Source organism: Felis catus, chromosome A2, assembly GCF_018350175.1.
Source record: "Felis catus isolate Fca126 chromosome A2, F.catus_Fca126_mat1.0, whole genome shotgun sequence".
Lineage (NCBI taxonomy): Eukaryota > Metazoa > Chordata > Mammalia > Carnivora > Felidae > Felis > Felis catus.
Window position 1 is genome coordinate 102,112,314 of NC_058369.1, and position 24,681 is coordinate 102,136,994.

Here is a 24,681-nt window from a genome sequence, read left to right on the forward strand (position 1 = left end):
TCACTTGTCATTCCTTCTGCCTGGGTAGTTTTTACTCCAAATAGCCATATGGTTCATTCTGTTACCTCTTTCACTCCTTACTGAATTGTCATCTCCTCATGAGGCTTTGAGCTTAACTGCTACCACAAGTGGTTCAGATGTCATTCTGTGAGATAGGGTTTTTACATTCCAATCCACCACTTTCTAAGGTAAGGTTTCTCAAAGTGCATTCTTCTGACAGTGTTTATCAGAATCACCTGGATGGTTATTAAAATGCTTCCTTGTCAACATCAAAGCTTAGGCTAATAAATTGTAATAGAAAGTGGGGACCTGGTGATGTGCATTTTATTTTAGTAAACCGTCTAGGTGAAAACTAAGCAAACTAAGGTTTGGAAACTACTGTCTTAGGGTACCCTAGATAGATAGTAGCTCAAGGAATGCTTGGGGATGGGGCAGAGGAAGAAAGGTGGCATAGAAAAGGCTATAGGTATGGTTCCAGTATTCTACACCCTATTTCACCAGAGAAGCTTTATGTTTCATTTTGCTTGTCACGTTTCTGAGTGAGGGCTCTCTTGAAGAAATAGTTTCTTGGAAAAAAATATGCAAAAATAGCCCTGTTAATGGATGTGGAAAGATAAAAGAAGGGGTGTGTGTGCACAATGTGATAGGGCAAATACATTATTTATGAAATAATCTGGAGGTAGTATAAGGAATTGATCCATGTGGCAGGCAAATATTTATTGAGTATCTACTATGAGCTGGAAGTACACAGGTGAATAAGACATGGTGCACACCATTATGGTACTCACAGTAAAGAGGTTAGCTGGGGAAGACTACAGCCAGGGAAACCAACTGGAAAGTAGCTGGCCAGATATGCGATGATAGAGACATGGTCTACAGTGGCAAGCGGGCGGACAACATGGATACTCTGAAGGGTGACCTGACAAGGCGGTGTGCCCAACTGGTCTGTGAGATACGTACAAAACGATGAGAGCTAATTCTTTTCAGTGTGCAGAGAAAATGTGGGTGCCACTGATAAATTAGGTTAGCTGTGACTAGGGACATGTGTCTCTGTTGGGGGGGCGGGGGTGTTGGGAGTATCGGTGAGTTCATTCTTGAACATTGTGTGCCAGACATTTGAATGAAGATGCCCTCTGGTAGCTGAAGATATTGGAGTGCAGTTTAGGTCAAAGGGGAGGACTTGAAAGAGAATACTGACAGCCTGGGGAAAGTTGGTGGGAATAGCCAGCACCGGAAACAAGAAGGAACTGCCAAAGACAGGACAAAAACTCAGAAAGGATGGTTTTGTGGAAAATTGATGACATGAAAATTGAGAAAGGCCATTGATTCCAGTGCTATGTAGTCTACAGGTTACCTTAGGGTCCTATTAATGGAGGGAGGGAGACACAATTCAAGAGCATTTAGTGAGGTCTCAGAGATCATGAATGAAGAACCATTGGTGTCTATCCTGTCAGGAGATTAACTGTGACAGGAAAAAGTGCTAGACTTTTTCCTTGACCAAAGGTCTCCCAGTTCTACTTTCTGCCAAAAAGATTCATTCAGAAGCCCAGACCATAAGGCCTAGTGTCCTGTTTTTCTATGGGTTAACCCCATTTACCAGGTCCAGAATTGGTAGTATTATGATGATGGTGTTTATGTTCTTTTCTTGAACCCTCCTCTCTCCATCCCCTGCCCTCTTTCACCTGGTCTCAAAAACAGTGTGGATAAGGCCTCTGTCCACTCCATCCTCCTCTCCTGCCTCCTGGCCCCCGCTTGACTGCATACTTCACATCCATCAGTTATAAGATCCTTAGGGCTGCCAACACACAACTGTATGTCTCAACTTGGGGCCTCTGCACCTTCTTTCCTTTGTTTCTGATCAGAATAAATTTTGGGGTAAGATAGTAATAAGAGGTGAAACAACAGAAATGTGAGATAGGATTTGGGGTATACCTGTGCAGGATGAAGCTAGAATTTAGGGACATCTGGGGACTTTTTGGTACCAAGGCTCAGTTGGCTCTGGAAGTGAGGGCAGTTAATAAATCAGTCCCTGAGTAATGCATTCAGGCTAGGTTATTCATTCCGCCCCTGATTCTGAGAAGAGTCTCTGAGTGTGCTTTGGGTGAAGCATCTTACGTCTTCTGGCCTAAGCCTCCCACACTGGTCTTCCTTTTGCTCATTTTATTGCACTGAGCTTTGCCTCAAAACCTTCTCCAATTATGCACTGTTTGCGTACTTCACAGAGGAAGACTTGTTATTCCAGAATCTCTGGTATGCTTTCTTGCAAGAGGTGCACTAGGCTGTTTTCTGGGCACTGTATTTTCTAAGTGTGGCTCAACATTCAACTTAATCCAGTCTAAGGTAAGGCAAGGAGTACAAAACTGACATAGTCCAGTAGAAAAGACAAATGTATAAACAGCATGATGTAATTGATTTAGTAATATGTTTTAGTGCACAAATCTCTGAGAAAAGTTGGGAGGGTGGGAGGTGATCTCTGAGCAGAGGTTTATAGGAATATTAGGAGTTCATCTAGAGGTTGGGTTGAGAGGATTCAAAGCAAAGGAAAAAAGGTGCAGAGGCCCCAAGTTGAGACATACAGTTGTGTGTTGGCAGCTCTAAGGATCTTATAACTGATGGATGTGGAGTATGCAGTCAAAGGGGGGCCAGAAGGCAGGAGAGGAGGATAAAGGAGTGGACAGAGGCAAGCTCAAAGCAGTGTTCTGTGCCTCACTAAGGAACTTGACTTGCTTCTGTAAGCAGTGGGAAGCCCTGAAGAGATTTAAACAAGCGTGTGATATGCACACATTTTTGTTTTAGTTCTGTCATCTGGGTGGCACTGAGGAGGATATATGTATGGAGGTAGACGCTGAAAAGAGGGAGGTCAGTTAGAAGACCATTGTTGTAGACCAGATAACTGACAATATGAGCCTCAGTCAGTAGCAGAACAGAGAAGAGAGGAGATATAATTAGGTGAAAAGTTGAGAGGTATTAGTAATTTTACTTTTGATGTGTAGGAAAAAAAGAAGGCTTAAGGGAATCTGATACCTTTATTTTCCAGTATACTAATGGTGTCAACTAATTAGTCAACTTTGGCTGCAAAACAAATAACACCAATATTTTGATAGTTAAATAATAAACATTTATTGCTCACTTTTGGATTTGTGGGACTACAAGTCAGCTTTGGTGGCTGTAGTCCAGATCACAGGTCAGGTTCCAGTCTGTTCCATGTGGTTTTTCATTTTAGGACCCACACTGAAGGATTCAGTTTCTACCTGGTGTGTACTGTTTTCCTGTTGGCTAGAGGAACAAGTTGCAAACATATTATACCTCTTGGAGACTGATTAGGATTGAAAAGAATCCTAAAGAAGGATTTCCTAGGAAGGAAGGAAGGAAGGAAGGAAGGAAGGAAGGAAGGAAGGAAGGAAGGTAGGAAGGGAGAAGGAAAGAAAGAGAGAGAGGGAGAGAGATAAGAAAGAAAAGAAGGAAGGAAGGAAGGAAGGAAGGAAGGAAGGAAGGAAGGAAGGAAAGAAAGAAAGAAAGAAAGAAAGAAAGAAAGAAAGAAAGAAAGAAAGAAAGAAAGAAAGAAAGAAAGAAAGAAAGAGAAAGAAAGAAGTTTTGCATATATGGGGAGGAAGACTCTCCCATTCCACTGTGAGGTCACTTAGCAAAGGGCGTGGGCTTAATCCTATTACAAGTAGAGAACTCCAGAATCTGTCACACCAGCCAACAGAATATGTGTGTAATGTAATGGTATATAATGTATTCAGTTTTAGACATATTAATTCTAAGGGTCTCTGGGACATCTAAGTGGACGTACAGACAACCAGATAGGTGGGTCAATAAAAATACGAGAGCTAGATTTATGAACTAGTTGGTCATTATGAACTAGTAGTAAATAAACCCATGGAAATAGATAGGATTGCCTGGTCAAAGTGAAAACAGAAAGAGTTACTGATGGAGCCCTGAGGAGTGCCAGTGTTTAGTGTATGCAGATGAGCATGTAGATGATCTGAGAAGGAATGGTTAGAGGATTAGCTGAAAGATCTGAAGAGAGAATGGAGATACTGAACCCGAAATAGAGAAGAGAATTACAAAAGGAGGGAGAGAATGAATGGTCCAGGGACTCTCAGGTTTATTTTAAGAGATGGAAAACTGGAGTGTGAGGAAGTAGACCTTCTTATCTCACCTGACAAGTTTCCTTTCAAAACTAAATTGCAAATAGATGCTCACAGAATCACTAGGGAAACAGTGGGATAACATAAATAAAACCTAGGACATGGTTCCTGGCATGTGCCTAGCACTCCCTAAATGGGTAGTCATTATTATCCTATTGAAAGCTGTAGACCTTTGAGAAACTACCCCACCCCCAGTTTAAAACACAAAATTTGATGTTACACCATTTTGCTTTGAGTTTTATCAAAAGCATCTTATTATTAGAGCTAGAAGCAGCAGAAAAATGTAAGAGTATGTGATTTTTATGGCATCGCCCTTGAAGTTAATTATGGTGAAACTCTGGTGTAGCTGTTTTCATTAATTTGATGGTAAAAAGGGAAATTGAGGGGGTTGTTGCATCCCTGTTACATCTCCTTTTTAAAAACATGTCTAATCCAAGACATTCTTATCACAATAATATTTGGTTGGAGCAGCTTTGCTCCCTGCCTGTATAAGTCATATTGTTTTAAGTTCTGTTTTCATATTGCCCAATCACGATAAAAGCTGGAAAGACATGTGTTTCAAAATAGCCATGTACTTTAGATTATAGAAATGAAATATGCATTTGCAGACTTGTTTCAGTGTTCAGGTAACCACAGGGCTTGCAGGCTTTGTCCTCATAATTTCTTCCATCTCTGTGTGGTTCAGAGCCCCAGTGTTCTTTCTGGCTGAAAGCATATACTGTGTTTCACATTGTTAACAGAACATTGGTTATCAAGTTCTTTGTCTTTAATGATTTTGTTTTAGGGAACTGTCAATAATCCCTGGAGGGGCTACCATGAAGAATTTTTGTAACTAGATTATAATGCAAAGGTTTGCTTAGTCACAGTATTTTTAAAAATTTTAGTTATGATTTTTGGGCGATGACCCCAATCTTCCCATCTTTTATATTCAACTACCTTTTTAATGCTTACTTTCTTCAATTTCTCTTATTGTATTCATTCTCTTTTTAAAGTTTGTGAGTATAATTAAAACTACCCTACCTTTGAGAACCCTCTGTTCTCACCTAGCAGAATAAATGAAATATGGATACAAAGACTGAGCATATAAATTACCTCTAAAAAAGAAAATGCCTTCCACATAAAGCTTTTTGATTCTCTTTAATTTTTTTTTTTTTATTTCAGAGCTTGACGGTTATTTTTTCTCTCTAGTCCAGTGATCTTGTTATTAAAGCATTCTTGTAAAGGTAATTTAGCACACATGCCTCATAGTTATTAACCAAGTTCTACTACATTCAAATACCAAATCACTTTGTAAATGATACTTCTTTCCTTCCACTAGCAAAATAGCTTGGGGCGTGGAAGGGCTAGGGAGTTTCTTAGTTGTCCAGAGTGATATTTTAAAATTCTACCAAAGTTAGTACAAATGGTTTTTGGTTCTTTTAAACAAATAATGATAAGTCTAATAGAGATGCCATTTTGATTGCACATTGTTATAAATCAATGACATTAAAAACATGCAGAACAATTTATTTGAAAAAAATGATGTAATTAATACAATAACATCAACCCTTGACTTAGAAAAAAACATTATGAGAATGGGTACAGAAGAAATGCACAAAAAAGCTCTCACACAAACCCACTTGCCTAAAATCTTTGCAATGCACTGAAGAGAATATATTCTTTTAAATTGTTAATATTTTTGAAAATCATAATGCTGTATACAGTTGTTATTTGTGAAGTAGGTTTTTAAAACCAGAGATGACTTTACATTTCTTTAATCATACAAAAATAGAATAAACACATTTTACACATCATCTAATCCTACTTCTTTATTATATAGGAGAGGGTATTGAGGCCAGAGGAATCTTCAGGCATTTGCCCAAGGTCATCAACATGCAAATACCAGGTTATACTGAGGTCAAGGCAGAAGGATAATGCATGCTTTGTAAGTGTTTTGGCACTGTTAGGGGAAAAAATAGATACAATGCAGTTACTATGTACAAAGCGATATAATTTGGCCTGAAGCTTAAGCAAGACCACAGCTGGGTGCTTCATAACAACAGTTTTCTGGTTTTATTTGGATTTTGGGTAAATGATGATATTTATGCATTTTAAGACAGGTTCATTTTAGGACAGAGTTTTGTAGAACTCAAAGTTAATGTCTTTCTTTTCCCCAGCTGCAAGATAATTCAAACTTTCAACTCCTGCCCTTTCTTTCCCCCTCAGAAAAAAGAGCCATACAGGTAAACCAAACCAAATCAACCAAAACAACAAATTACAGTTAGTTAACAGAATAATCAGTGTATCTCAGGTGAATTCTAATTTTAATTTCTTCCGGTTTTCATTTTCAGGAAAAATTTTTTAATATCACTGCTTCTTTTCTGTTAGCTCATTTTAATTATTTTAAAAGATATATTTCTTGGAGAAGAATATATATTATTACTTTATACTATTCATTTCAGATTGAATCAAGTAGACTTGGGGAAAAGCAGAAGACAGAGGACTTGGTTTTACCATGGTTATCATTCATGCTGAGTTCATATGTGTATTAAATTGCCTCACACACAAAACTGAGAGTGATTTCTGAAAGGATTCTCAACATAAACTTTTCAGAGTAAAATCTGAAAAAATTGGCACAAATACTATACTCTTTAAGGATAATCACACTTTTGTTCTATCTAGGGCTGATTGTAGATGTATTCTAAGAGTGCATTTTAGAGTAAGGTAATTCTTTAAACAGAAGAATGTATGCAAATCATGTCCTTATCGTTTTTACTTCTTTTTAAAGCAAATGATTAGGAGAGAAGGAGGGTGAATGAGCCATCCTTGTCTCCTATTGCCTCCCCATCCCCCCAATATTATGTCATTAAAATTGGAGAGGTTTAGCAGAAACAAAAAATAAGGTTTACTTGGCTTAGTGTCCTTTTATAATTGAGTACTACAGGAAATGAAGATTCTAGCAAAGATACAAAAAATGACAATCCACTGCTGTTTCATATCTCAGGCCAAGTGTCTCATAGGATCCGGTAAGAGTTGAATGTCTGGGCAGAAGGTCTCAGGTCATTACCATAAAAAGCTCTTTGGCTCCCTCTGTCACAGAACAAAGTGTCAGACCAGTTCCCATTACTAGGTGCCTGTGGTGCTTTTCTTAAATAATCAGTCCCATTCAGACAGAGATTTTAAGGTCCTTGATCGTCTATTTCATAAGCAGTAATTTTGAAGGCTAAATGGCACTAGAGGCCGAATGTTTTTGAAGTAAGGTTTGAAAAAGAACTAGGTATATCCCAAAGCTGGCCTGATTCTTTATCGCTTTTCCCAAAGGTCATATTCCAAGTTCAGCTCTGACAGCACTGTACCTGGGCATCGAGGGAGAGGCAGACAACATTCACTCCAGTCCCACCTCCAGCTTGGGAACTTACGTACAAGTGGGGATGAATTTTAGGGTGGCCTCTTGAATCCTGGAGGGTGGAGACAGACAAAGCTTCAGCCTCAGATATGGGTGCCCTAAAGTTTATTTTTCTTCTTTAAACTTTTTAAGAACATGAACAACCAGGTAAATGAAGACAGCCAAGATAACATTGCAACTATGCTATATATAAATGTGCATTTTTTCCAAAGTGCATTTTCGGAGTCCCACTTAGAAAATGTGCTTCACTGCCTTACTCTGCATATGCCCCAATGAATTCCAAGAGGTCACGGCTGCAGAGTACAACTTTTGAGATTAGAAGAGTTTGCTCTTTAAATAGCTATTTTTAGCTGGAAAGGAAAGTGTAGGCCTCAAAGTGCCTGGCAGTATGTCCTCCAGTGGGGATCTAAATTGGAGGTATGATTCCAGAGGAAGGTCTCAATGGGGCTCTTTCTGCCTTTGCTGCAGAAAAGGGTGGTTCTGCTGATTGGCAGTGTTAGGGGCTGGGGGGTGGGGGTGGGGGTGGAGGTTAGCAGCTTCTCCAGGGGAACTCAACCTGTAGTCCTCCAGGACCTATTGTGTCTTGGCCCCCAACCAGCTGGAAAGGGTGGAACATGAGGTGTCCAATAGCCACTCTGGAGGAAAGGACTCCCCAAGACTCATTAAACAATCACGATTCTATTTTGATGCCATCAACTAGAGGTCCTGAGATAAATTTCAGCCCAACTCTTACAGATGGATGATTATGGAGCCTTCACTGTGCAGAGGGCATCATTCCAGGTCAAGCTCTGGTGAAGCAGGGCTGGGAGAGGTAACCAGGGAAGTGGGGGGAAGAAGAGTGCTTTTTGCCTTGCTCACACTTGTGGACCGAGTCTGGGCACCGTGAGGAGGTGCTGGCGGCCTGGCCAGCAGTAGAAGGGTCTGGTCCTGGGATTTCACCCAGAGTATGGGCGACGCTGGCCTGAGGGTTGCGCGCTGGAGAGAGTGAAGGGAAGAAGAAAAGGGCAAGGTTTGAGAGGAAATGGCGGGGTGAGGTAAAGACAGAGAAATACAGAGATGGAGAGAGTCAGAAATCTTGAAAGAGACAGAGAAAGGTAGAAAGATGCGGCCGAAGGACAGGCACAGAGCGCAAGAAAGGAGATAAAAAGACGATACCGAAAAGAGAGACAGCAAGGGAGAAAGGGAGAAAGGCAGCGAAAGTCAGAGAGAAGAGGCCGAGAGTGGGAGACGCTGGTTGGTAGGAGGTGTCAGGAACGAGGGAGGTGGCGAAGGCTCAAGGCATCCACCGGAGTCCCCCCTCCACACCACTCCTCCTCTCACTCGCCCAGCCCTCGGCGAGGAGTCGAACGCGCAAGGTCGCCCAGTCCTCTCAGCTGTCGCGCGCTGAATGGCTGGCGGTCCGCAGCGGCCCCGCATCGCGCCCCGCAGCCACAGGTCGGTGGCGCCCGGTGTCGGCGCCCGAGGCGGGCTGGGGGGCCCTGCACCCGCCTGCTCCTGTTCCTGCCCTACGCACCGCCCCACCACGCTCCCGGTTACTCCTCTGGCTGTCGCAGTTCTTCTCACGCCCCCCGGGGACTGGGCGCTGGGGCCACCAGAGACACCGTAGGAGCCACTTCTCCCTGCGAGTCCGGCCCTCCGAGAGCCTGGGAGCGGGATCTATTTACTCGGGGTATTAATTAGTCTCTGAGGAATCGTTGACCCACTCGCCAATGTAATTGCCAGTGTCGGGAAGGTAGGCGCCGCGAGCTGCGGACCTACGGAGAAAGAACGGCTTCGTCGGCGCCCCGAACCCCAGCGCGCTCCAGAGCGTCCCCCAGTGGCCGGGCAGGACCGTGCACGGGGCCTGCGACTCGGCTCTGGAGTGGTTCCTTGGCTTCCCAGTGTCGCGGTAGACGTGCAGCTACTCGGTGCGCCGGGAGCCTTCAGGTCTTGCCACCTCACCCCTCCCTCAGAAACTCGGACCGTTTGCGCCCGCCGTGTGGCTTTTTTCTTCCGAAAGACCAGTGTTCCTCTCTTGAGTTCAAGTCCAGTCTCCTCCCCTTAAGTCATTGCCACCATCCTTCGGCAGCTTGGGAAGGCAAGGAGCCCCGGGCTGCGTGTCCCAGAGCCTGCGCTGGCAGTCCTAGTCTGTCCGGCACATTCGCTTCTCCCTCCCTCTCTCGCTCCCTCCCTTTCTCTCTTCCTCTCTTTTCTCCTCTGCTTCCCCCTCCCTCTCTTGCCTCTTAAGTTTCCTGCACCGTGAATCAAACTGTGCCGAGCCTAGGCTCCCACGGAACCAAGCCTGAGCGCCACCCGGGCACTGAGACGCGGGCTCCGCCGAGGCTGAACGAGGCAGCGGGACCGGTCCGCGCCTGAGCATGGAGATGAAGCGCCAGGGAGGGCATGTCCGGGGCGCCGGAGACGCCAGGCCCGAGTAGCTCCTCCATGGAGCCTGCCCAGAGCGGTCCCTGCTCGCCGAATTCGCCCCCAGTCCTGTGCGGTACGTACACTTCGCCTCCACAGTCCCGGAGAGGGTATTTTGGGGCGGGATGGTGGGACAACAGAGAGGGGCGGCGGGCAGGCCACTGGTTGGGGGACAGAGTGCGCCTGGCGGGTGACCTCACAGACCGGGGCAGGCTCCCACTCTAGAAGTTAGCGATTGACTGTGCCCCTTGGCTCGAAATAAAAAAGTAGTGGCAAAGATGTGCTTGTATGCGCGTGTATCTCTCTTTGTGCAGGGGGCTCGAATGGGTAAACTGAGCCTGGCTTTACTGTATGCAAATTGCATTCCTTTTCCCCACCCCCACTCCACCGAACGGGTGAAGATACCCAGCACCTAATTCTGGTCAGCTCTACCTACCCCTTCCTCTTCCCGTGCCACCCCCCCCCCCCCCCCCCGCCCCAGTCTCTCTAGCTCGCTTTCTCTCTCTCTTTCTCTCTCCATCTCTCTGCTGGTGTGTACGTGTGTGAGCCCTGCCAGGGCTGGCGAAGAACCAGCCGCCGCCTTTAAGTCCGAGCCGCCTGGCCATCAAACACTAGGGCAGGTCTCGCTGCCAAAGACGTTTGGGCTCCGAACCAGCTTGCACGCGGCTCTGTGAGCCCCGCCACCTCCTGTCTTCACCGCCGGGGAACACGCACCCGAGGAGCGCAGGGCGCAAGGAGCCCTTCATCCTCCTACCCTCCTGCCCGCCTGCCTGCGGACCGCGCGCTCGCTGCTTTCAGGCGCTGGATTTACTTGCTTTTCAATTTTTCCTGCCCCTACCCACTTCGGGTGTTTGGTCCACCCCTCCCTTCCACGACCCCCTTTCCCCGCTTGGTTGCCAAGCCTAACCTTGCCCGCGTGGTCATGGGATGTCTAATTTCATTTGTATCTAGGCTGCTGAGAGCGCTCCTTGCTCTGTAAAGTGGATGTCAGGTGGATCTATGTTTTTGAAGGAACAAAGACTCAGCGAAAGCACCGCCGAGGAAGTTTGAGACGCGGGAGGATGCAGGCTGCGTGCTGGTACGTGCTTCTCCTCCTGCAGCCCACCGTCTACTTGGTAAGTCGCTGCGGATCCGGCGCCCCCGCAATCCCACCCTGGTCGCGAGGCCAGACACCCAGGGGCGCGCGGGAGGAGGGTGAGACTGCCAGTTCAGCGAGAGCAGCGTTCCTAGCGACCGTGTTGGAACAACTTTGGCAAGCTGGTGTCTGGATCCCTGCGGGATTTTCCAGGGTTCCCACCCTCATTTCTTGCTCCGGTCCTCCCTCTCCTGTGCGTGATTCCGAACATAGTATAGGGTGCCCTAGACCCCCAGAAACAGAGGAGATAGTGGGACGGGATGCTTTATGGGGAGACAGGACAGAGAGAAAGGGTGTAAGACATGGAACTCTCATTAGTTCATCCACAGAGTTTAAACGAAAGGAAATGGAGGTAGAGAGTGCGGAGCACGAATCTGCCCAGGTCTGTGACTTTGAAAGTGAATCCACCCACCTAGCCCCCCAGTTTGGAGATATGGCACGTAAAGAAGTACAGGTAACTTTGTTCGACTCGTAGGGTTCACACAGGACAAGTTAATCAGATAGGAGCACCACAAGCGATCAGATCAGAAAGAGTTAAGTCAGGGGTGCCCTGGCAAAACAAGTAGTGGCTCTCCTCCCTAGCTCTTCTTTCCACCAAATAACTGAACCCCAGTTCCAGCGCCGATCCCCTTACTAGGGAATGGCGAACCTTGTGGTCAGGAAGGGAATGCTAAACAGAGCCAGCCGCTGCCGTGTCTTTCTGGAATGGAGTTTCGGGGGTCCGGATTTTGCACACAGTTGGAACTGGGGTGGAGGTGAATTGGTAGAGGTGGGCACCGCGTGGAGCCAAGACGGAGGGAGCAGTTTCTCCTATCTGGCTACAGGGAGGGCCAGGGACACTCGCACCCTGCTGGTAAAGTTGTGCTCTGTGCACCGACTCCCCATAGCTTATTTCACAAGAGCACACAGAGGGCTTAGTGAGTTCTGACTAGGGGCGAGGAGCGCTGGGGCGGCCTGGGCTCTCCGACGGGGCTGGATAAACGGGATGGGGCGGAGGATGGGGGGTCGGTGTGGTCCCTCAGTCCCAAGGGTTTCAGAACCCACAAGCTTGGGAGCAAAAGTGTTGCTAACCTGAGAACATTTCCCAGCTGTTGCCCCGGTGCATGTGATTGAGGGGCTGCTAGTTGTGTGAACTCTGTGTATGTTAATGAGTGTGTATGTATACGCGTGTGTGAATATGTATGTGGGGCGTGTGCATTCCACGGGTTTCAGCTTCAATCCAAGAACCCTCAGTGTTGCCTGTCTTTGCATCTTTATCGCCTATCACAGCCGTGGACGCCAGAGGGCGCTGCGCGTCAGTGTCCTCGCCTACAGGACACCTTGGGGTAAACAGGTGAAAGCCAGGGCAGCCAATCCAAAAGAACAGCCTTTCTGACTCTGTCACCGAAGTCTGTGCTTTCCTAGACTGGAACGCAGACAGAATGCAAAAATTGTCCTTCCCATTTACCATCTTCAATCATTCTTGCCCCCACCTGTGTCCAGTCAACCCACTGACATTGAGAGCCCAGAGACCGAGGGCAGAAAGTTTGACCAGAGAAAATAGAGAAATTGTTTATTGAAAGAAGGGAGGGACGGCAAAATGAAAGCTACAGAGGAGGGATATTAACGATTCCCTTGACCATGGAAAACCTTCTGCCCCTTTCCTCTGCATACCTTTACGCATGACCTGAACCTCAGGACTGTTCTTATTGTCCTTGGACTGTGCTCACACACACGGCAAAGGCTCCCGACCGTGGTGCAGTTTATTGCTTGGAGCAAGTATTTCGATAGTCTGTGAAATAATCTATCAAAAGCAGAAGTGAAATCAATACATTGTGTTAAATTTTAAATGTGTTTGTTGGCAGTTAAACCGTTTTCCACTCATTACAACAACAGTGCTGGATTTATTCTAATGCGCTGCGTTCTCAACAACAAGCGCATTAATTCTCCTTTAATTGTAAACTGGGAGCATTTGAAAACCATTCAGTGTGCAAATTATGCTGATTCAATTACCGTTTAGTTACAGACTTCATTACCTGAATGCCTTTTGGCAATACTGAGAAAGGAGACAATTTTTCCAATCTCACTCAAAACAATACAAAATGTGAACAATAAAATAGAGAAGGTGATTTAGAAGTCCATCCTTTTCTTTCAGATCTAAAGTTGTTTTGTGTGTCGGGGATTAGAAACCACAAAAACAAAAGGCTGGTGGCTGTGACCCAAAGTAGTATTTCCAGGGATTGTAATCCTCTGGTTATTTGCCCACAGAATTCCAAGATGTTTTCCTGGAGGAGCAGAGAGCTGATTTTTACCATAGAAATAAGCTTAAAAGGGTGAATTGGACAGTCAGGACAGGTTGGTTCTAGGCAGTTAAGGAAGTGGAGAGCCTTGATTAAAGCTCTAGGGCAGTGGGACCAAGAAATGGTCAAAGCTTCTTTCTCCATCTGTTTTAAAACACCTCATACTGTAACTGAATTTATCATTTATTTGTAGTTGTACCTTAGAACATCCCAGGTCTTTGCCAGAAACTACAATAGATGCATGCAGTTTATCAGGAGCTGCTTGAAGTTACACTCCAAGAAGGCAGGGGTGGCAAAACCATTATTTTATTTTTTTTTCTCCTTGAGTTGCCATAGCCAAGAAGGAGTTTAATGAGTAATTTTATGTCTTTATGAGCTCACACCACAAGGTAAGTGACAGGGTGCTCTGTTTATGCGTTGCCTTCTAGCTGATAGCACAGTGCACCTTCCTTTCCCTTTTCAGCCCCTGGAATCCCAGTTATGTTTTCCAAGGAGTGATCACTACATTATGTCCAGGGAACAAGATTTGTTTAGGTATTTCTTACACAAAAATATTTGTGCTTCTGCTTATTGACAAATACCTTAAATATTCCCAAATTGTGGATTTTTTTTTTTTAATGAAAACCAGTTCTCTGTAGACAGCATTCAATGCTCTATTCTTAAGCCACAGTCTCCTGCCTGTATTTGGGTGAATGTTCTCAGAGTATGTTTCTTGGCCCAGAGTTCTTTGAATGCCTGTTCTAGGTTGAGGATTTTGAGTGTTTTTGTGTTTATTGTGAGATGAGTCTGTCCTATTTCAAACTGGAAGTGAATTTAGTACTGCAAAGGGAAGTTAATTAGAAATGTGTCTACAAAGTAACCTTCTGAAGCATATTAGCTGGCATATTAAAAAAATCACCACAGGGCTAACTCCAGCCATAAAAGCAGGGGAATTGGAAACCATTAAAAAAAATAAAGGCAAGGGAATTTTCTGTCCATTGAATTTTGTGTATTGTAGATTTATTTAAAAGTCTCAATTCAGCAGGAGAGGAACCTATGGCATAACAATACTTGTGTAAAAAAAAAAAAATCCTGCAATCTTTATTCTCCTGTCAGTTCTGGACTGATTCCCAGATGTTTTCGGTATGATAGAATGGGTAACAGGACGATAGCATTTTAACTGAATTGAAGCACACACTGGATAAACTAGGAAAATGTGGTTTCTGGTCTTGAAGAAAGGGAGTCCTAGATTGGGTCATTCTCAGTGGATCAAACTGAAGGATAGGCCAGGGCACTCAGGGAGAGCACCTCCCTGCAGAAAGCAGAGGTGTCTTGTTGGGGGCTCACCTATGGCAATTTTCAGAGTTGAGAACTGAGTCTAATGAGCAATCCCTGGGCATGTCAACAAAAATGTTATTCAGAAATTGAGTCCAGGGAATGTGACAAGGGGTTGAATGATGTTATTGTGGTCAGTCACACATCCACAGTTCTGTTCTCATGAGAAGAGGCTCTTCACTCTCCAATTTGGGCCCCACTAGTTCTGATAGGAATTAAAATCGCTAATAATCTGGTTGCTTTTTTAACCAATATGGGCATGAATTGAAAAATTCTTTCCAAACCTTGTCCTTAAAAAAGATTTTGAGTCAGTTATTCCCTCAAAATTAGAGTGTCCTTAAAATATGAGTTCCACACCAATTTTTAACAGAGACTAAAGAATGATTAATAAATCCATGGAATACTACCGCCACACTATTAGAAGCCAGACCGTTTGGGTGAACTTCACGCAGTGTGAAGATGGCTGTTAAGAACTGAGGAAGCTGAGGAAAAACAGCAGGAGAGAGACCACCAATCTCTGTCCTTTGGATTAGGTATAAGCACTTTACATCCTTGGAAAATTAAGCCACTGCCCACTGAAAATTTTACAATTTGGGTTTATTCCTAAAAAGAAAAGTGCATTAACTACCTAACAGTTATTCAGTGTTTTCTATTAAGCCCAGTTCTTGGAGACAGTACTAAAAGTTCCCCGCCCCTGCTGCATTTCCAGAGTTTTCTATCCTGGGTCAGCCTTCCTGATACAGGATTAAACCTAGATTTTTGAAGAAGACTATACCCCAGCAGCCTAACATGAGAACTCATCAGTCCCAAGACATATTCTAGGGCTCTGTGGGAGGAAAAGTTGTTACTATCCCAGGTATTTTCCTGAAATGTTCAACTATCCATTGACCAAGAAAGCTCCCTGGGTGGTAGGAAGCGCTTGGGTGGGTTGTCCTTCTGCCACACTTCAGGAGGATTATTGTGGTGTGGGGCCTTCTAGTAATAGCTTCTGGGGGAAACTGCCTTCAGTATCAGAAGGGGAGAACCAGAATTACTCCAACTTTCTCAGCTGTTTTCCCAGAAAGCCATTAAGTTCGTGGCTCCTCTTTGTGTGAAGTTGATTTCTGTTTGGCTTTGAATTGTTGACTGCTATTTCCTCCTTAATGAAAGTGTTGTCTGGGTGAAAAATGTATCTGGTGGCAGGGAAATTGGTTGATTTTTTTGAGACAGGTGCCCAATGTCCTACTTTTTTATATGAGGGAAAATTTTCTGCAGACTACAGAAATTGACAGCATTGTCCAGGTAATAACCACCGTGGACAATATTTTCAAAAGGACATTTGAGTGATGAAAGCATTTGGATATTGCTTTTTCAAATAAGCAATTTTCTGTCTTGGCCTTCTTTGATTTTATAGGGGGTGAGGGAGAAGGGACCACCGATTGGCAAAGGGACGCCTTCCTGATCTCTCCCAGTCCTGAATTATCGAGGCGGTCCTCAGCTTCTCTTGGAATTCCGGGGTCTGAAGAGCCTAGATGAGTTTGGCTCTGGCGGCGTTTGTTCAAAGAGTCAAAAGGGAATCTTGGGAATGAGAAATAACACTCTTGTTGCACCCTTGCGCCCAGAAAGAAAGCCGATAGAGGCTCTGAAAGTTTGCTTGCTTTCCAGTGGCAAGTTAGGGAGTGTGGATTCTTTCAGAGTTGTTTGTTTGTTTTTAAATAAGATGCCTAGCTTTGATTCGATTCTGTAAAGTTCCCTTAAAACAACCAAGTCCTGTAGGATCTTCAGATCTCATTCTAAGACCTTAACAGTCTTTAACTATTTTAATTAATAGAGGGAGGCGGACTAGTCAGACAGGCGAGGGGCTGTCGGGGTCGGCTGCGTACAGGAGCAGCGGGGTGGTAAGTTGGGTATACTCTCTCGCCTCCCCCCCCCCCCCCCCCCCCCCCCGCCGCCTACTCGCCACCATTCCTCAGGTCCCGACGCGTGTTTGCAGGAAGTTGCGGTCTTGATTTATCCGCTACTCAAGCTCCCGACCAGCTCTTTTTCTCTGTGTCAGCACTAACCCCTCCCGGAGCTTGGTAAACAAGACGCGCACATTTTTTCTGCTGTCGATTGGCATGTTGACGACTCTGCTTGAAGGAATGTGACAATAAAGTGGGAAACCAAAGCTTGGCAAGCACTTAATCAAGGATAAAAAGGTTCCGCTGTAAGGATGTCACTCAATTTATTGTGAAAGTCGAATGAATTACGTTTAATGAAAGTGCTCCCCAGATGAATATTACCCGCAATTTCCTGAGTTGGCTCTGTCAGCCCGAGATGAGGAAATGCCAACCCAGATCAGAAAAGAGCGCCCATCTCAATTACTATGCAAGCTTTCCAAGAGCGGCTTTTTATTGAGATGATATATATTGGCGGCTTCTTCGTGCCCCTCCGCGCGCCTAGGAGCACGTTTGCGCATTTTCCAACTTTGCAGTCTGCCCTCGAGGGTTGCTGGCTGTTTGTTTAAACTTCTAATGAGCGCGCCGCGTTTCTGCTGCTGGCTGAAAACCTAATTACCCCGTCTGTAAACAGCTTTTTCTGGCATATTTTGTTTACTACGGAGGCGAGGGCTGGCGGGGTGAGGTGGGGGTGGGAGGGAGAGAAATCTTTTTTCAGGTGCCCTTCGTTACAGAAAGTTCCTTTGGCGTTTAGTCGGGTGCTCGGGACGGTGGAAAGCAAGGTGGCGAGCGGGGGTTTGGGATAGTGAGCGCAGTGGGGACCCAGGAGCAGCATGAGTGCACTACTTGCCTCCCCGGCCGCCGCAAGTAGCGAAACGCCTTCTGACGCTCCAACTTCCTTTAAATTAATGAGGGTATTTTACTTGTTCAAGCCGGAAATACGATGGGGAGGGGGATACACAGGCCGCAGCCGGAGCGCATCACCTCATCTGCATGAAAATGGAGAACCGAGAGGCTTTTCTTGTACTGCTTCTTTCTCCTACAATAAGACAAATTGCTGCTGAGAAATACTGAGGGTTTCCTTAGAAACTGGCTCGTGGGGGCTCTGCGCGTCTCTGCTGAACCTGACTCCGGCCAGGCCTCGCCCATCACCCTCGTAAGCCTAATGGATCCTGACGGGAAGGATCCGAGGCAGTGGCGGCGAAGGCCGCCAAGGGAGGTTGGACTCCCTCTCCCCACCGGAGGGAAGGGGGGTCCTCCTGACACATCCCGCCCTAGGTGTCAGAACCCCTCCCCATCCATTGATTTTAAAGGCCATATCAAGTCGTCTTCTGCAGTTTAGGAGCCAGAAACTTTCTTCGACGTAGGCTTCATGCCCTAGAGTCGGAAAACACAGCCCTCTCACCAAAGCCGCAGTGTTCGGGCCCCGCGAAGTTTCCGGGCGGGAGTCGCCGCCGCCACAGCTACGCACGCTCTATTGTCTGCTTTTAGCCTCAGGTGACCTCGAGCAATCCCAGCTGGTTGGAGAAAACACAGGTGCAGCCTTCTCGCGTCTGGAATCCAAGCCTTCCCACCAAAGCGTTGCTTCAGGGGAACTTTTTGTCGACGCCGCCGAGCTTCGGCGCTTCTGGGGCAGCAGGCAGGACTGCAGCAGTTCTCCGGAGGGAGGTCGCGGGTACGAGATTGAATGGTTCGGTGGCCTGCGGCTGTGCCAGCCCGGCCTGCAGAGCGGCAGTTCAGAACCACGGACAGAGCCACAGGCTCCGCCCCGCCTGGTGTCCGCGGCTGAGCCCTCCTCCCCCGCGGCCGCGCGGGCTCGGCCCCTCTAGAAGTAGAGTTGGCGCTTTCCGCAGTCACTTCTCTACCGCCCAGTCGCGACTTTAACGACCTGCCTCCCCCTCCCAGGCGTTCGGGAGCAATGAGCTCGGATAGCTAGGTCCCGGTGTTTCCTGTGGTCAGATCGGCTCGTTTGCACCCCTTCCCCCCATAACATCGGTGGTTGCGGCGTCACGTGATTGCCACAGAGTTTAGGCTGAGGGGTAGTGAATCCTTGTGTCTCCCACTTTCTCCTCCCCTGTCCGCATTCCCTCACACAGTTCGTTAAATCTCCCCCTCCTCCCAAACAGGCATGAATCAAGTGATGTAAAGTTGTATCTTTAACAGCGTAAAAGCCCCATTTGACACACAAGGAAACAGGTTTGGAGGGGGAATCAACTTTCTCTTCAGAGTAAAACCACGTGTGTGTGTGTGTGTGTGTGTGGGGAGGGATGATTCATGCTCTCTCTCCCACCTGCAGGGAACACGGCTGGAGCCACCGAGACGCCCTCCAGGATCAGGCGCCTTTAAAAAGCGGCGCGGGCGCAGGGTGGGAAGTCCTAATTATTATGAATTTCTAAAGGAGCAGCAATTATTCACGGGGAGCAGGACAAACCAAGGCCCGGGCAAAGGAATCGATATATTTCCTATCGAAAGTGCCCGGCTCGCCTTTAATGCAGACGAATGGGGATGCAGCCTCATTATTTTCCGTGTGGTTAGGCTCCCCAGCGTGGGGCCTGATGCAGCGTGGAATCTATCATCATTAGAACAGGGATGGGGTGGGGGGAAATTTCTCCTTATTTACTTAACAAAACAAATAAAAAGCCCCTAACCCCCCCCGGAGAAACCCCCAAACCCTCCTACACCACGACTGTCCCTCTTCCCCTTTTCCTTCCTCCGCTCCCCTTCTCTGGCTGCTGTTGCACACCCTTCCTGGGCCTTTCTGAGCCCTCTAGAGCCCTCACTGCGGTCACTTAAAGTGTGCGCAGTTCCTCTTTGGCGGTGGTCACACGCTTGATTTGGTCCAGAAATCAGCCGGGAGTACCCAGAGTTGGCGCTAGGGGTTCTCTGTGTCAAAGGCGAAGGTTGGCTGGGAAGTTCTGTCCGTTTCTCTCGCCTTATTGGAAGAGTCAATCCTTTCAGGATACCCGATTCTGCAAATCCCCACAGTATTAAAGGAGCAGAGGTCTGGCAGGCAGTGCTCCATCAACCTGTGTGAGAAACCGGCTTGGGGAAAGGCAAACCTGCGAGAAGAGAGCCAATCTGGAGGTGAAGAGAGACCGGGAATTGAATAGGAATGGAAGTAAAGGTTCAGGCGCAACGTCTCCAGGGTATTCTTGAAGGCCTGGCTGAGATAGCCTTCCTCTTCCCAGCGCGAAGCTAGCGTTTTGCCTTCGGGGCCAGCTGGCTGCAGTTTTTAACCTTCCTTAACCCCACTGAAGTCACTGCAGTGTTCAGGGTCCTGCCTAGTGAATTGCACAGCGTTTTCCTGTTTCTCCCTGTTTGTGCAGCCCGCACTCCTGGGAAGTCTTTCTTACTCTTAGAAGTTGCCTGCCACCCCTGGTGGGCAGCCACTGGGATGAAAGTTGTATTCCTTGTTCCAGTGTCTTCATTGTTTCCTGCAATGTTGCTTTTACGGATCAATCCAGGGGTGTTGTGTGTATGTGTGTATTTTTGAGTGCTTGGCCTTCATCTACCTCACCCCTTCTTTATATCTGATCAGTCTAGCAGAGAAGAGAGGGTGTGGTATTTAGAAAACCTAACTCCTCCTCCTTAATTGCATTAAAATTATCATAATTATAATAATATCTGTAATAACGTTAATGAAAACAAAGTTGAAAATTGTGAAGTTCCAAGCACTAAAGTAGAAATCATACTCTTTACCCCTTGGATTTTCTTTTTCTCCAAGCCCAGCCTTTCATGGTATATTGTGATTACCTGAGTGTCTTTGTTCTGTGCTGTCAGAGACAGCCAGCTAACTCAATACCAGAACTGTATGATCTACTGACATCATTTCCTCCCACCATCTTCATTTTTAGAGGCTTTATAATTAAACTCTGTGAGATATATGTAACATGCATCCAGTGGAGAGCCTTTTTATTTATATTTATGTAGCATGCTGAGGAAGGAAAATTAAGGAAGTGCTTATATTGAAGTAATAAGCCCGCTTTGATATTAGCAGGAATGTCTTTTTAATTTACTTTTCTCAAGTCTGAAAGACTATCTCTGTAAGACCAGACCTCACAGTCATGTCTTTTTAAAGAGAGGTCCCAATAAAGTGAAAAGACATTTATTAGCTTGTACTAACTTAGTGGAACAAAAGGCCCGGCTAGCCGCTCAATCAAAATGTACACTGGGCTTAGCATGGCAAAGTTGCATTATGATGCAGGAAGCTGAGCAGAAAGAAACATCTGCAAAGCCCTGCATTTTTTCTGCCTCTTCCTGTACCTAACCCACCACAGTGCACACATTTATACATAGAGTAAGTAACGTGGCCTTCCAGAGCCAACACAAAGATATCACACTGCAAATCGGGAGGAATTTTAATAAAACCAAAAGTCACAGTCTAAAAGGAAGGAGGCACAGATTTCCTTCTGTAAAATAGATTATTACCAGAAAAAAATATGATAGAAAGGCTTGGAGAAAATTTCCTGATTTAGAAGAGTCTTTTTCATTTACAAGTTAAATGCACGCACGCGCGCGCACACACACACACACGCACGCACATACACACATGCATATAGAGGAAGATTAGATATACAGCTGTACATTTCCTTTTTGAAGGATTCCATGGGAAATTACAGTGGGGAATCCTTTTGTTTTCTAAGTTGCTGGCCTTGAAATTTCAACTTGAGTTTGACAGTAACATTTCCTTGATAGGAATCTGGTAACTGACACTATACTACTGTCCTGTTTATGTCAGTATTTTCAGCTACAGAATGAAAGCAATTTTGGTAAAGAAACTGCTGGCATGACAGCTAGAATTTTAGTTATGTATATATACGCCAACCTCTCCAACTGAACTTTAGAAAATGATTCTTCTCCTTGTAACCTTGTAGCTGAATGTTATTAGAGGCCCACAGGTATATAAAACAGCTTATATAAAATTAATGGACTGCTTTACATTCACAATCTCTTACTTGTGAAGCCCTTGTAAAATATCACTTCTACTTAAAATAGGAAGAATATAAAGTCAGGTTTTGTGTGCAATCAATAGTTGTAAATGGTTCAGTGAAATATTTGATTGTTTTGAGTGAGTTTGACAATATAATGGAAATTTATTGTCCTTCTTTGTGAACTGATGTGCTAATCATAAACCTGCCCCTTCTTTTATGTACTTGACCAGTTTTGAAACTGATTGTAAGACTCTGAGGCAACATCGAAGTACACAATCAAAATTTTAGGAAAGATTCATTTGTTTGATTTACCAGATTACAAGGAGATCCATGGGTTACTATAAAGAAAATTAAAAAAAAAAACCCTTCCAATATTGTTTTTATTATTTTGTTTAAAATGATCAACGATATACTTATTGGAGTTGTGGACTGTGAATATTAAATGTGAATTTTTGAAGAAGAAAATAAGTAGAGGTTTTAATTTAGCCTCAAACTCCTTATAAATGAGACTTTCTGAATATAATGACACTATTAAATCTCTTCAGCTACTTTCCATAAATGTGGGCAAAATTTAGAAAAATTGGTGGTTTTCATTCTTTTCTTCCCTTTAAACATACGTTAAAAACTATGGTTTTCTTTATTCTGTCACTTGGTTTATGGATCTCATTAGCCCCACTATGAATTTCTTTCTTCTCTTTTCTTTCTTTTTTTAACTGTGTTTTTTCATTTAGAGAATGAAGGTTTTTTTTTCTTATTTTGTCTGATTGGATTGAAAATTATAATGGCCAAAAACCACTTTCAAAACATTCTTTTCCCCCCTGTTTCATTCAAAGACTACCTAAAATAGTTAGACTCTTTTTTTTTTTGTCCCTTTTGTCCTTTTTGTAAAATTGGGCCCTTAATTATTGTGTTAACATCTCCTTTAAATAAGAAACAATGCCCTAAGTTACCAACTGGCTATATTCATTCTTGATGCTGTTCAGTGCTTGATAGAAAACTCTTAAAAACATGGACTGGATAACATGAGTTCTGTTACGCTTTCTGTTTGAGAAGTTTTCAGTGAAAATACTATAATTAATCCCAGGTTTGATTCTAAATCTCTTTGTAAAATGATGAGTTGTAATTTGTTTTTGGGGCAGCTGTGGTGTTGATAATAGGGCTGACTATATGATTTCTAAAATTGAAAATATAAAATACCTTTACTCACGTATCTTTTTCAGTTATTTGTATATAGTTTCTTGTACCAAGGCACCGTCATTTATTGTTTTCCAGAATTAAATGCAGAGAAAGATGCAAACCACTGCATATGAAAGGAAGTTATTCATGCATAGTCAGTGTAGTATTTCTCTGGTCTTGATGTGAAACTTAATTGCTATTGATGTGGAGATTTTGCAGAACATGGCAGAGTTTTTGCCTCTTTCACAAGAAATACATAATTGAATGATGAGTGCCTCATGTTAGATTTTCAACCTTATTTCTTTTGGTTTAATAAGACAGAGTTATGAACAGCTGCACCAAAGAGCCAGTCGTAATCTCTAGCCATTATCAAACTAATGCAGATCTGGCATTAGCACAGGTTTGCTGAACTATTGCTTTTGGATCTGCAGCTTTGCTCTCTGAAATGTGCTGGAGAGTGGAAACATGACAAGTGAATGGTTTGGCCCGAGATGTTTAATCCTGCCTTGCATTCTTGACTGAAGTCCTTTACAATTAGAATGGCTATAATTAATGTGTGGCTAGATATATATGCACCTCTCTCAGATTGATGTATACCCACACACCCCCTCCAGCCCCCTACAGTCTGCTTCTATTCTTTGATCAGCTGGTGAAGAAAACAAGAGGCTTTAAAGGCAAATGCACATGTGGAAAGATGGCCTGATATCCTACCAAGACTACTTCTACTGTTATTTCTACTAAATGGCTAATGTCATGGCCCCTGTGCAAGTGTCAACACTGAATTCATGGTAGAAATAGAAGAGTTATGATGAGGGGCACCTGGGTGACTCAGTCAGTTCAGCGGCCAGGTTCAGGTCATGATCTCATGGGTGGCGGGTTCTGGCCCTGCGTCAGGCTCTGTGCTGCCAGCTCAGAAGCCTAGAGCCTGATTCAGATTCTGTGTCTCCCTCTCTCTCTGCCCCTCCCTGACTCACTCTGTTCCTCTCTCTCTCAAAAATAAACATTTAAAAAAATGCTTAAAAAAAGAGTTATGATGAAAAAGTGGATGACTTGTTGGCTCCAATGTGGACCTGGCCACGGGAGGGAGAAAACAGGCCGTTTTTCAGTCATTTCAGGATCTCTCCCTCTCTCAGATCACTCGCTTCCCTTAAGGGAAGTAGCACTAAAAAAGACTTGTTAAGAGAAAGAAGCTGAAAGAGAATAGCAATGTGATTTCTTAGTTCTGTGACCTTGGGCAAACTTGTTTTTTAATTTTTCAAATTTACATCCAAGTTAGTTGGCATACAGTGCAACAATGATTTCAGGAGTAGATTCCTTAATGCCCCTTACCCATTTAGCCCATCCTCCCTCCCACAACCCCTCCAGCAACCCTCAGTTTGTTCTCCGTATTTAAGTCTCTTATGTTTTGTCCCCCTCCCTGTTTTTATATGATTTTGGCTTCCCTTCCCTTGTGTGCATCTGTTCTGTGTCTTAAGGTCCTCGTATGAGTGAAGTCACATGATGTTTATCTTTCTCTGACTGACTAATTTCACTTAGCATAATACCCTCTAGTTCCATCCACGTAGTTGCAAATGGGAAGATTTCATTCTTTTTGATTATCTTGGGCAAACTTTTTAACCTCTCAGAACCCAGTTTCCATATCTGTAAAATGGGGCTAACAATACTTCTTAAACCATACGGTTATTATTGAGGATTAACTGAGGTAATGCGCTATAAAGAGCTTTGACAGGTGCCTGGCACATAAAAGTGGTAAACTAGTAAAGAAAAAAGTGTTGATACTTTTTAGACAAGAAGGTTTCTGGACCAGGTTCCCCTGCTCCCAACACATTTACCCTTATCTGGGTAAATGCAAAGGCTGACTCTATCCTAGGACCATCTTTTCTTTCCCAGTGGTTTATTGCTGTACAGTTGCCCAGTGTTGCCCAGAGAGCCATATGAATTTAATGGGAATAGTAACCATTGTGTAAAGCCAGAAGAAAATGGCCATT

At 44.7% G+C, this 24,681-nt stretch overlaps 1 protein-coding gene across 1 annotated transcript in view; it reads left to right on the top strand.

Moving 5' to 3' along the window:
* NXPH1 (neurexophilin 1) overlaps positions 1-24,681 on the top strand; it is a 397,537-nt gene that overhangs the window by 93,263 nt on the left and 279,593 nt on the right. The window contains exons 4-5 of the mRNA XM_019825521.3: positions 9,767-10,018; positions 10,894-11,057. Coding sequence (XP_019681080.1) covers positions 11,004-11,057 — 54 coding nt within the window. The 5' untranslated portion in view covers positions 9,767-10,018; positions 10,894-11,003. The remainder of the gene's footprint in view (positions 1-9,766; positions 10,019-10,893; positions 11,058-24,681) is intronic.